The sequence below is a fragment of the Microtus ochrogaster genome, chromosome 7, assembly GCF_000317375.1.
Source record: "Microtus ochrogaster isolate Prairie Vole_2 chromosome 7, MicOch1.0, whole genome shotgun sequence".
NCBI classification, from domain to species: domain Eukaryota; kingdom Metazoa; phylum Chordata; class Mammalia; order Rodentia; family Cricetidae; genus Microtus; species Microtus ochrogaster.
The window spans coordinates 79,243,663-79,256,522 of NC_022014.1; the positions used below are offsets into that span (position 1 = coordinate 79,243,663).

A 12,860-nucleotide genomic window follows, 5' to 3' on the forward strand; every position below is an offset into this window, starting at 1 on the left:
CCCCCCCCCCCCCCCAGGCCAGGCTCTGACTCAGAGCATCGCGTAGCCCAGATCCCTCACCTTCTGTGCTTGCAGCTTGTAGGCGATCTGGCTGGGCCCGTCGCTGGGCTGCACCTCGTTGCGGGGCAGCTGCTCCAGCCAGGAGTTCAGGTTGTCCCTGACATTTGTGAACTGTTGGTAGATGAGTCTGGCATCTTGTAGAGTCTTCTCCCTGCCAGAGGACAAGGTCCCATACGGGAGTGAGAGCTGATCTCCAGGGAAGGGTTGGGGGGGGGGGCAGGTACACAGAGGAGGTTGATAGTGTCTCCATCCTGAGACGGAGCAGAAGGCCTGAGCGAGAGACCCTGTAGGTCCTCTGTATCTCCGAGACACAGTGGACAGTGCCTGCCTGGAGTCAGTATGGTTTATCACCCCATTGTGGAGGGAGGAAACAGCCTCAGAGAGGTTGTCACTAGCACAGCGGCAGCCAGCGGTGCCTGAGCCCCCCTCCAGTCCGCTCACCTCGAATCCAGCTGGTCCCCCACGGCGTGGTAGCGGTCAGTGAGGACGCGCACCTGGCGCTGCTGGTGCGGCAGGTCTTGGCAGAACTCTTGGAAATTGTTCTGCAGCGCGCCACAGGCGTGCTCCGCGGCTTTCAGCTGGCGGTGCAGCCCCAGCACACAGGCCTGTTGCTGGAGCAGCTCTTTCCGCTGGTGCTGGGGGGATAAAGGGCCAGAAGGAAGCATGCGCGCTCCAGGCTCCGTGGGATAGCCGACCGCTCCTCACCTGCCCCTTCCACCAGGAATCTGCCGCTGAGCCTACCTGCAGCTCACCGACCCTCTCCTGCAGCGCCCCGGAGCCTTCAGGGATGGGGCCCTCCTGGGCCAGGGTGGCCTCAAAGCCCCGGATGACCCTGTCTGCCTCCTGGATCTGCTGCTCCAGGCCCAGAGCAGCTTTGGCTCTGCGTTGAGGAAGTGATGGTCACTAGCTCAGTCATAACCGCCAACTCCCTCTAGATGCCCCCTCCAGAGCACTCACTTCTCCCCGTAGAGGCGGCACAGGCTCTGCACGTCATTATACTCATTCTTGACCTTGATGAGGACCACAGGCAGCTGCAGGGCGGCTGGGCCCACAGGCTTAGTAGACAGAAAGGCCTCACACGCCTGCTGGGCTGCCTCCTTCTCAGTTCCCAGGCTCTGGAGATGCTGGGCTGTGCCCTGGGTCAGGGGTGGAGTGGGCAGAGAAGGCAGGTCAGAGATCTCTAGGTCACCTGACCCTATGCGCACGAAGGCATCATAAAAGTTGGAGGCCAGGGGCTGGAGAGATGGCTAAGTGGTTAAGAGCGCTGACTGCTCTTCCAGAGGTCCTGAGTTCAATTCTCAGCAATCACATGGTGGCTCACAACCACCTATAATGAGATCTGGTGCCCTCTTCTGGCCTACAGGCAGGATACTGAGTAAATAAATAAATAAATAAATATCTGATTCCTAATTCTTTAAAAAAAAAAAAAGTTGGAGGCCAGGCCTGGCTATTCTCACCGGCTTCAGGCTGGGCAGGCAGAGCCCTGGCTCAGCCCACTTGGGCTTATATCACAGCTAATTCACTCATCCCATAAGGCAAATGTTTGAAGTGGGCTTTTAGTGGTCTTACCAACACCTCTGATACGGCAACTGACACCAAAACCAAAGGACCACCGGACGCGGTGTCTTATGGCTGTAACCCCAGCCAACAAACAAAAAACAAACAAACCAAGCAAACAAACAAAAAACGCCACAGACCTATTTTGGTGTGGCAGGGTCATTCATCAGCCTCCGGCATCCTGTACCCACGTCCTCCCTTTCACGAACGTCCCATCTGTGAGACCCTCCAATGAGTACCCAGCCTCCCCCCGCAATGCGAGCTATGTGCAGCACCTGACTTCATAGCCTCTGCCCTCCTCCCTTGCAGGCTGAGCTGCTGCCTCCCCTCCATCCAAGCTGTGCAGCAGATAGACCAGAACAGGTTACACAACAATGTGAATGAACACGGTTCGCATTTTTAAAAGCCAAACACTAAATGGCATGCTGTATTTGAACAGAAACCGGTTTGGAAGGCTTGCTTGGCTTGGGCTTCTACCCAGGGTGCTTCCAGGGCGCTGGGTTCATGTGTCATCTCCCCAGCCCTCCAGGGAGGGTTTCCATGCCTTGCTGAGAAATCTCCCCCTACAGGGTGTCCCAGACTTCCCTGAGGGACCCACAACCCTCGCCAGAGAAACGGTGTGGGGGTCTATCTCTGGCCAGGCATGGTCACACTTTCACCCTCAGGATACCCAAAGGATTTGGGGACCACCCTGGACATGAGGAAACCAAAGCTCAGAAAAGTGACATGTCCAAGGTGACAGAGCCTGTCGTGGAAGAACCAGGATGGGAATCCTATTTTCTGAGTCTACGGCCCCAGGAGTGTGAGCCTCAGAGCGGGACCCTTTCTTTTCCCAGGCTCTCAGTGCTGCTCACGTACCTCATGGCCGTGGATGCGGTCCTCCAGGTCTGTCAGCGGAGTAGACCGGTTCAGCGGCGTCCGAGCCCAGGTCAGCACCTGCTTCTCTATCTTTTCCAGGTCCCCATCCAGCTGGGTCATCTGTGTCAGGAGTTTCTGAGCCTGTGGGTCAGCTGAAGCTGAGCCTGCTGGAGCTGGAGGCAGAAGTGCCAGTGAGGGTTCAGGCCTACCTCGTGTCTGCCTAAAATGGGCTCTCCTTGGGTGTCTGCAGGGTATGGAGGACCTGGAGGATGGACCGGGCCTAGAGATGGAGTACCGCCTACCGCCATGGCCCTCCCATCTGGCCCATCCCTGGCCATCCTCTGGTACCCTGCTGGCCAGGCGGTAAGGGTTCTACCACAGCGTTCTTAAGCTGGCTCTTCACCGTAGACAGTCTCTGCTTCAGGGTCTGCAGCTCCGTGGCCAGCCTGGAATGAGGAGATGAGAGAAGTGTGTCTCTCTACCTGTCCAGCCCTAGCTCCCACCGCCTCAGGGGAAACATGGGCCTTGGTGCCTGTGGGCATCTTGGGATGAGCCACCTGGAGGCCCTGGCTACAGCGTCAGGGTCTGGTGCTGGGATCCACAGGCAGGCTGCGGGGACGCTCTTGGTCTCCCCTCCGGGACCCTGAACCACCCACGTGTATGGGTCAGCATTGTCTTTGAGTGTGTACTGCTCTCCCCGAAGCAGCTGCACCTGAGGGAGAGGAGAGGGGCTCATGTGAGACCAAGGATAGATAGGAGCTGGAGAAGTGGCTAGGGTCAAGATGGGTAGGTGCTGGGGACAGGCATGGGTGGGGTCAGCGGCTGGAACGGGAGCCGGAGGAGGGGTGGGAGGGGCTGGGGTAAGGACGAGGACAAATCAGAGGTGGGACAGATTGGAGAGGGGTGGGGCTGGGTCAGGGAAGGAGCGAGAAGAGGGAGGGGCAGGGTGGAGTGGATAAGAAGGGTAGGTCGAGCTCACACCTCTCCTGAGTCCCAGTCACAGATGCTGTCCACGCGCAGGGGCTGCTGGGGTGGGGTCCTGCGCTGCGGCAGTGGGGCCACTTTCCGACTCTGCTGCTGCAGCTCCCCGACAGCCCTCTCGGTCACAGCCAGTTGTTTCTCCTCTGCCTGTGGGGGACCCCGAGAGCAGGAGCTCAGGTCAGGCTGCAGCGGAAGCCACCTGCCCCCTTTCTATCTCCCAAGAGGGGTGTGGCCTCCATCAGGGGAGAAGTCTCAATCAGACTGGCTGTGGATGGATGAGGATCAAGACGCTAGCTAGTACCACACAGGCCTCCAGCGGGGAAGCTACGGGGTTCTCAGAGCTCCCCCAGCTTCTCTGGTCACACTGCAGGAGGAATACTGAAGTATAGGAAGGTCAAGGCTTCAGCTGGAGCAGCCCTTCTCCTGGGGGCCTTGGGGCTGAACTGGGGACCTCTTTGCTCAGGAGCAGGATGCAGATGGCCCAGTGGGGCCGCATGGGGACATCTCACCTCCAGCTGTAGCAGGAGCTCTGTGGCAGAGCCAGAGGAGTCCCCAGCCACGAGGCCGTACTTGGTGTCCAGGTTGGAGTTGAGCTTTGCCAGGGTCTGGTTGACGGAGTCCGCCTCTTCCTGGAACTAAGGTTGCCCAGAGAGTCAAGGGCAGAGCCGGGGAAAACCTGCTACCCAGGGACCCTGCAAAGTAGCTGGAGCCCTGACCAGGCTGAACTCACTTGAGTCAGGCTAAACCCGAGCCAGCTATGCTCAAACCAGCTTAAAACAAAAACAGGTTAAATCTCAACCAGCTAAACGAAGACCAGCTACAGCTACCCAGGCACTGGGACCTTTTTAAAAGGGAGTGTCCACAAAGGGGGCTTTCTGCTCCCTGAGTGCCCTTTCTCTCGCCGTCATCACGCTAAGACCCTGCATGCTATTTTATTATTATTAATTTTGGTTTTTTTTTTTAAAAAACAGGGTTTCTTTGTGTAGCCTTGGCTGTCCTGGAACTCGCTCTTGTAGACCAGGCTGGTTTCAGACTCACAGAGATCAGCCTGCCTCTGCCTCCTAAGTGCTGAGATTAAAGGTGCGCCACCACCACCCAGCTACTAATAAATTTTTGAGACAGGTTCTTACTATGTAGTCTTGGTTAGCCTTAACTTGCTAGGTAAACCAGGCTGTCCTGGAACTGATAGAGATGCTCCTGCCTCTGACTGCCCCAAGCACCTGCACTCATCTGCACATATTCAGACTCAGACATACATATGACAAATAGTTTAAAATTAAAAAAAGGGGGGGGGGCTGGTGAGATGGCTCAGTGTTGAAAGCACTGACTGCTCATCCAAAGGACCCGGGTTCAATTCCCAGCACGCACATGGCAGCTCACAACTATCTGAAATCCAGTTCCAGTATATCCAACACTCTTATACAGATATACATGCAGGCAAAACACCAATGCAAATGAAATAAAAATAAATAAATATATAGAAAAAAAGAAAAATGAGCCGGGCGGTGGTGGCGCACGCTTTTAATCCCAGCACTCGGGAGGCAGAGGCAGGCGGATCTCTGTGAGTTTGAGGCCAGCCTGGTCTACAGGACAGGCGCCAGTGAGCGGGCAATATAGCTCGGCTTAGGGTGTGTAGAGAGGCCCTGGGTTCAATCCCTAGCACCATAACTAGGTGTGACAGCGCATGCCTTAGTGCTGGCCAGCACTTAGAGAACCAGAAGTCCATGGTCATCCTCAGCCATAGAGTGAATCTGAAGTCAGCCTGGGTTTCATAAGATACTGTCTCCAAAACAGTTAAGAATTAGAAAATAAACTCGCAAGGGGTGAAGGATGTAGTCTGGACATCATTCCCCTACAGTGTTGCAGGCTCAACGCCACGGTTCTGTCTTTGCAGTGGGCCCTGTATTCTGTGCTGCCCTAAGCCCCCTCCTGGCTGCCATCACCCTGGTCCCCAGCCACAGGCTCACGCTGCGGTAGTCCTCCACGTGCTGCAGCTGGCTCTCCTGGCAGATGCAGAGGTTCAGGAAATTCTGCCACTCCATCTTGAGCGCTTCCTGGTGGACCTAGGGCACAGCAGGGTGAGCGCTGGGGTGTCGCCACACCCACCAGCCCGCCATCCCGTTTGGGGGCTCACGGGCTGGACCTCCACACCTGAATGGGTCCAACGGCCGGGTGGCCAAGCTCCAGCATGCGTTCTGCGTCATCCTCCAGCTGGTTTATAATCCGCTCCTGGGCCAGCAGCTCGTGCTCCTTGAAGTGCTAGAGACGAATGAAGTGGAGACAGCCATCAGCAATAAGATAGCCCTAGACACCCCCACTGCCTGGGCCTGTCCCCACGGACCTCATACTCTCGCCTCACACCCGTGGGGTCAGGCATGAGGTCACTCCAATCCTGCTGCAGGATACGGCCTTGCTGCTCCGCCAGGGCGCTCAGCTGCCGAGTGCAGCCCTGCAGGTGCGTATACAAGCTGCCCAGACTCTGCCGGCGCCATGAGGCCGCCTTCTGTGCTCAGGAGAGAAGGTGACAGAGGTGGTACCAGTGACCCCAGGAAGGGTCCAGGTAAGGAGGTCCCCCCAACCGTAGCACCCAGGCCCAGCCCATCTCCCAGCTCACCAGCAGGTCACGGTATTGGTTCCTGATGTTGGTTGCATCCTGCATCAGCCAAGGAGAGAAACAGGGCCAGTGAGAAGCAGGGTGTAGGGTGATGCCCCCCCATCTGAACCGCTTCCACCAACATCTCTCCCTTGAAGGCCAGCAGATCTGCCTGGCTGTGATACCAGGCCGGACAGGGATGCACTCACAGGTCCCACCAGTGTCCGCAGCTGCTGCCCGTAAGCCTCGATCTCCCTCTGTAGGATGTTGTGCTCGGCCACCTGCTGTTCCAGCTCCGCCATCCCGGGCCCGTACTGGCCCTCACAGACCAGTTTCTGAGGAAGAGCCCAGTCCTCAGTCCCACCAGGAAGGGAGAACAACTCCCACCCTGTTCCCACAGCCACTGGTACCCTCCCCACAGCAGGAGAACCAGGGTTAACCATAGAAGCGAAGAACAGACAAGCCAGCTGGATGAATGGCAGCTCTTCCCCACAGCAGGGACATGCCGTCCTCATGTGGCCGGCAGGACTAAGCTCTGAGACACCTGTTCTCAGAACTCAGGTCCCACACTGTGCTTCTGTGTTATCTGAATCATGAAACCTCAGCAAGAGCTGCCTGGATGTGGCCAGCCGGACCCAGTACCTGCCCTTCCCCACGGTCCCTAAGGGTCATTACAGTGCATCAAATGAAACCTCTTAGCGTCCTGTGCCTTGGTGTGCCCACTGCCCATCCTACCCCACTCCTCCGGGCAAAAGCCTTGTGCCTTCCTGGGAGTTCCTCGCTCTTCACTGTGACCCAGCAAAGTCCTCCCACCTCTCAGTAGCTTCTGCAGGAAGCCTTCCCTGGCTATGCTGCCTGCCCTGCTGGCTCCCCTCCTAGATTCCCGAGCTAGCCCCAGGTTCAAATTCAAAGCCCCAGGAAACACATTCTGTCTTGCTCTCTGACGGCATCGGGTGTGGGTTTGAGATCCTGGAGAATACGTTGATACAAGGGCGCCCAACCTGTTTCTGCTCCAACACGCGCGCCCAGTCGATCCTGGGCCCCACATCCGGCGGCAACACCATCTTCTCATACAGGGCGCGGTACTCTGCACACTCCTGGGTCACCCGTTCATGCAGCTGCTTGATGCTGCCAAGGGGTAGTAGCCACGGGGTCAGAGCTGGGCTGGGTTCTCCAGGGACCCCCACGCTTCCATGGTGAGGCCCAGCTTACTTACTCCTTCTCGATCTCCTCAGCCTGAGGGTGCTTGAGCCTCCGAGCCTTGTCTACATCCAGGAAAAGATCTTTGAGTAGCACCTCGGCCTCCTTCAGGTTGCGGCCAGTCTCCTGCTGGTGCTCCAAAGCCTGGTTCTGCTCGCTATTCTGCCGGTCCTGGCGTGAGACACAGAGCCACATGCAGGGCCCAAAGCCTCACATCCATGTTTTTTGTTGACCTACTCCTGCTGGACTGAACCCCGCCCCCACTTCGGCCCTGGGACCCTGGGTGCACCAGCCCACCTTGGGGACCACCAAGCAGGGGGCTAGAACATCCGTGTGGCAGGTGGCAAGGACACCTAGGTCAGATAGCAAAGGGTCCCTCTATTTTATTCCCGAAGTAGGAAGTGTGACGTAGAAAGAAAGTTGAGCCTTCCCTGTGACTGGGGTGGGCTACGGATAGTTGAGGGCTAGGCAGGTTGTCTGTCCCTCTTCCCAGAAGGCCTTCTGGGGACCCCCAGGCATTGACTCTGGGCCTCCGGGCCCCCCAGTCCCTGGTGCAGGGTCCTTACTTGTTGCAATCTCTTCTGGGTCTCCAAAATGTCCCTCTCCACCTGGTCAGCGTTGGCTTGCATGCGGGAGATGAGCAGAGCCAGCTCCTGGGTCGCAGCCCTGGAGGACAACCAGGGTTAGACGATAGCATTATGGGAAGGCCCTCTGCGCCTGCCATGGGGCACCTCCCCTGTCCTCCCACAGGGAAGAGTCCATCGTCTGAGCTCTGAGGTGCTCGGCCCTAGACAGGGGTGAGGGTACTGTCCCCTGTCCCCTGCAGAGGGTTTGGAAAGCGACAGTCCAGGGCCATGTGCTGCTACAAAGCATGTATATATATGTGTCAATCACTCCAAACCCTGTCCAACCACCTGCCTGCCTCCTGGGGTGTGTGGGGAGGTGGCCCAGGGAGAAAGTCAATTACCTAAGACAGCCCGGTTGGCTTCAGGAGGCACAGCTGAGCTGAGCGAAGACAGGGAAGTAGTGGCATGTCCCCACCCCAACTTCCTGCCATTCCAGCCTCGTCTGCCCCCACCATTCTTCTTGCCCAAGGGACTTCAGCAGTATGGAGACTTTAGTGACTCCCTGGAGGAACCAGTGTTGGGACAGAGAGAGGCCACGAGATGGTTGGGGTACCCTGATATCCTCCAGGGACTGAAGAGCCGGGCCTCTGACCTGCTTTGCCCTTTAGCACAGCATCAGGGAGCCTGTTGTTCAACCCTCACAGCCCCCCTCCCCCTGCCTCCCCAGCTTCTTCCCTAGGTCTCCTTCAGTGTCCTCTGCAGAGCTCCTACTGTGAGCTTGCCCTCTGAGGGAGAAGAACAGGCAGACTTGAAAAGCCATCTGCTAGGGCCTCTTGTGCATGGCATCCTGCAGGAGTCACAGTCCAGGGAACCCAGAAGTGTTAGCTGAGCTGCACCTGGACCCTCATAGGGCAGTGCCTGTGAAGACACAGCCATCTGAGAAGTCTGTGGCCAAGAAGGCCTCGGTTTGCTGCTCCTTGCTAGTACACGGTACATAGCCATGAGAGGCTTGGTCATCCTGCCTCTGCCTCCTGAGGGGCTGAATTCACAGAGATATGCTTCCACATCTGGCTTTACTTATTACTGTTATTTCTATTATTATCATCATCTTCATTATTATTATCCTTAAAAACACAAACAACAACAAGAACCCTAAACAAACAAGTCTTATTCTATAGCCCAGGCTGGCCTGGAACTCACCATGCCTGGCCCTGAACACAGAGTTCTCATTGGCATTTGAAGAATTAAGCAGTGAGAAACACCCAGTTCAGACCCTCACGGTTAGCACCCAGGGCGTATTGTTTTATTTTTATGTGTATACATGTTTTGCCTACATCTGTGTACCGTGGGCAGGCCTGGGGCCAGTGGAGACTAGACAAGGATGCTCTAGACCTGAAGTTACAGCTGTTAATGAATGTGGGAGCTGGGACTCAAACCCAGGTTGAGACAGGATCTTACTGTGTAGGCCAAGCTATCCTGGAATTCACTATGTAGATCAGGCTAGCCTCCAACTCACAGATCCTCTTGTCTCTGCCTCCTGAGTGCTGGGATTGAAGGCATGCAGTGCTACCACCACCACCACTCGGCTAACCTGTACTGATACGAGCACCTTGAAGGTAGGGACACCACTCTTTCTCTTGCAGGGCATCCCCAGAGCCTAGGGCAGTCCTGGCACACCAAGGTCCTCAATAAAGAAGAGCTAATTGAATAGGCACCTCTGAGGGGAACAGGGAGCCCTCAGGGGGGGCGTGTGAATAGAGCTACAGAAGTCCGGAAGGCAAGGCCAGGAGGCTTCCGGGACTCCAGGGAGCACCCAGCCTCAGGTTGGGTCTCCCCAGAGAATCCTTCCACCAGGAACTGTGCACTCCACCCTGGGCTGGGCTCGGTGCCTGGTGGGGCCAGGTCAGTCTAGTGAGAGTCTTTACCGCTGTCTTTCCTGTCCGCCCAGATGCCCAGCCTCTGGGTTGGCACCCTGATCCCTATCGAGGTAATGGGTACCCAGACTTCAGCCTTTCATCTTATCGTGACACCTCTGCACCCCAACACCTGACTCCAGGCAGGCTGCCACCTCCTCCTACAGAGGGCTTGAGGCCAGTGAGCGGGAAGAACATGGCCAAGTCTCTTTGCAGAGAGCTGGTGATGGGAGCGTGGTGCCACCTCCTCTCACCCCCATGAAAAACGCCTCCTGACTCTTCACAGCCAAGACCCAGGGCTGGAACCTGGGGGAAAGTGTGTTAGGTGGGGGATGTAACCCAGCTCAGGAACCCTTCTCTTGAACTTCTTGGTCCTGCCCACCCTGGGCCCACGCTCCAGGACTGATCCAATCCAGTGGACAATCAGAGTGGCAAACCGGGAGCCAGACTCTGAAGTTCCCAGTCACTTTGTCCAGCACCTCTGCAAGGCCACCCTCCAACTATGCCCCCCTCACACCCCCAACCAGCAAGAGAATGTGGGCGGCAGCAGGCTATCCATCCCTTGCTCAGCCTGGGCCAGAAGCAGGAGCCCTTGGCCTCAGGACAGCAAATGCCAGAACTGGGCTTCCAGGTAGCTGGGATACCGGGGCCCTGAACCACCCTGATCCCAGCACCGCTACCCAGGGGCCCCGCTCACCGATTGTGCTTGTTGGGGGAGCCCTTAGGGGACCCCTTGGCTGGGGAGCCTTTGGGGGACCCCTTCCCCTGGGAGCCTTTGCTCAGCCCCTTGAACATGGTGGTGAAGCAGGTACTGGCTCAGGCTGGGCTCTCCTGGCAGGAGGGCGGGAAGGCGACGCGCGTCCTCGCTGGCTACTAGCCGGGCTCTGGAGAGGTGGGGCGGCGGTCGGGGATGGCAGTTTCTGGGAGGCCCCTCCCTGCAGGTGTGGTGTCTCGGTCAGGCCCGGCCCGCGCATGCCCCAGCGCCCGCCCGCTCGCCCGCCCCGACGTGCGCGGCCAGCTCCTGCACAACCAGTCTGGGAGGAGAGGGCACAGCCCAGGGGCGGGGCGCCAGCGCGACTCCCACGGAGGTTTGGACTTGTTAGACCCACACGCCCAGCTAAAGAGCAGCGGTCACACCCAGGTGGGGAAGTGGCCGGAGCAAGGCTAAACAGACCGATCTAAGCACATAGGAAGGCGATGGTTCAGCGGGTCCTAGAACTGGGCTTAGCCAACACCGGGGCCCCTTGCACAGAGGTCCACTATCAGCCAGGCCCCCACCCATAGCTCGGGAGAGGGAGAGGTGGGGCAACCGGGGCCTTGCTCTGTCTCCCACGGGGAAGCTGGGAGATAGTCCCACCAGGCAACTTTTTTTTTTCTTTTAAATTTGAGACAGGCTTTTGCTGTGTAGCCCAAGCTGGCGATCAACCTTCCTGCCTCAGTCTCGGTGCTGTGATTACAGATGTGAGCCGCCATCACTGCTCACACCTGACGTTTTAAAAATGTAGGTGCTAGCCGGGCGGTGGTGGCGCACGCCTTTAATCCCAGCACTCGGGAGGCAGAGGCAGGCGGATCTCTGTGAATTCGAGACCAACCTGGTCTACAGAGCTAGTTCCAGGACGGGCTCCAAAACCACAGAGAAACCCTGTCTCGAAAAACAAAAACAAAAACAAAAAAAAAAAATGTAGGTGCTACCCAGCTGGTTCCCCATGGGTCCCACAGCTCCATGCATGGTTAGGACCCACGGAAGATTCTAATGCTAGCCTCAGAGAGGCCAGGCTACCCACTGTACACCTTCCCTGTCACTACCCGAATTGGTCAGGCCTACAGCTAAGCCTCACAGAGGCCACCAAAAAGTTCATGGTACCCTGGTTGTTCCTCTGTCTGGTTTCCTGGTAGAAAAGCCACTGAGTGACCCTTGTGGTTTCTGCCAAGTCAGGCTGAGTGTTGGGTTATCGCACTGATTTAGTGGCTTTTCCTCACATCAAGGGCAATCTCTAGCAGGGCCTCAGGGCGACGGAAGAGGCCCAATCATCTCTTGGCTACATCTTACTGAGAAGCTACTGAATTTGGCCAACGAACTAGAGAGAAAGATTCAGTTTTTGTTCCTGAGGTTGATAGCAGCAATGGGTGTGTGTGTGCGTGTGGTGTGTGTGTGTGTGTGTGTGTGTGTGTGTGTGTGTGTGTGTATGGAGAAGGCCACAGGAGGCCCTGCCAGAGCAAACAGCCATAGGAAACAAGGTGGCCCACAACATCCTCTGCTCTAGGTACAATACAGCATGATTAGGGAGATGGCACCAGGGATATGAGCCACCCAGCCTCTATCCCAGCCCTCCCCTATTTTAATCAGGTGATAGTTTCCTGCTAAACACTAACATCCCCGCCTGCAATCAGCTTGTCTCACAAGGGACCATTTAAGTGACTGCATGGCCCAGAGGTTTGTGCTAACTACCACCTTTCTCTCAGACCTGTGTCCACACAGCTGTCTTCACCCTTGAGACAGGGCCCAGGAGGCAGTGGCTGTGGGAGGTGGGGTGGGGTGGTAGACGGTACCCAGGACAGCTGGTCTGTGCCCCAGAGCTCCACTCCTCTGCGGAAGCCCTCCAGGCAACAGATGAGCACTGTGGGGCCGGTGTGTGCCCAAGACTCGGGCTAATTGACTCATTGCAAGAAAAAACAAGAGCTGACTCCCTGGAATGACTAGGATCCAATGAGATGGCTCCCAGCTGAGGGCTGGCCAGTGCAGGCAGGGCTGCCCAGAACTGTCTCGGCAGGGGGTTCTTACCCAGCATGGGTCCCATGGAAAAAGCTGTGATTGTGTTCCTGTCTCCATGAGACCTGCAGTGTTGCACACGGTAGCCACAGACTTGTGGTCGCTGGGCATTTGAACACACCCAACCTGAGCCATATACAAAATCTCTCCCTCTCCCTTCCCCTCTTTCTCGGTTTCTCTGTGTAACAGCTCTAGCTGTCCTGGAAGTCACTAGAGATCTGCCTCCCTCTGCCACCCTAGTAAGTGCTGGGATTAAAGGCATGTGCCACCACCTCCTGGCAAGTCTGTTTATTTCACGTTATTATTAATAATGTGTTGCAATGAGGTTTTGAGCATATTGGTTTTTTAGAACAGGGTTTTTC

At 56.8% G+C, this 12,860-nt stretch overlaps 1 protein-coding gene across 1 annotated transcript in view; it reads right to left on the reverse strand.

Annotated features, from left to right (window-relative positions):
* Positions 1 to 10,580, reverse strand: part of Evpl (envoplakin) — a 16,919-nt gene extending 6,339 nt beyond the window's left edge. Inside the window, exons 1-18 of the mRNA XM_005350765.2 lie at positions 10,426 to 10,580; positions 7,816 to 7,915; positions 7,266 to 7,420; positions 7,051 to 7,177; positions 6,259 to 6,384; positions 6,071 to 6,109; positions 5,798 to 5,959; positions 5,608 to 5,715; positions 5,424 to 5,519; positions 3,966 to 4,091; positions 3,457 to 3,603; positions 3,033 to 3,187; positions 2,824 to 2,921; positions 2,476 to 2,648; positions 1,018 to 1,196; positions 802 to 940; positions 502 to 695; positions 61 to 211 (exon numbers count right to left, since the gene is read on the reverse strand). Of these exons, the coding sequence (XP_005350822.1) occupies positions 61 to 211; positions 502 to 695; positions 802 to 940; positions 1,018 to 1,196; positions 2,476 to 2,648; positions 2,824 to 2,921; positions 3,033 to 3,187; positions 3,457 to 3,603; positions 3,966 to 4,091; positions 5,424 to 5,519; positions 5,608 to 5,715; positions 5,798 to 5,959; positions 6,071 to 6,109; positions 6,259 to 6,384; positions 7,051 to 7,177; positions 7,266 to 7,420; positions 7,816 to 7,915; positions 10,426 to 10,523 (2,373 nt within the window). The 5' untranslated portion in view covers positions 10,524 to 10,580. The remainder of the gene's footprint in view (positions 1 to 60; positions 212 to 501; positions 696 to 801; positions 941 to 1,017; positions 1,197 to 2,475; positions 2,649 to 2,823; positions 2,922 to 3,032; positions 3,188 to 3,456; positions 3,604 to 3,965; positions 4,092 to 5,423; positions 5,520 to 5,607; positions 5,716 to 5,797; positions 5,960 to 6,070; positions 6,110 to 6,258; positions 6,385 to 7,050; positions 7,178 to 7,265; positions 7,421 to 7,815; positions 7,916 to 10,425) is intronic.
* Between the last annotated feature and the right edge of the window lie 2,280 nt (positions 10,581 to 12,860).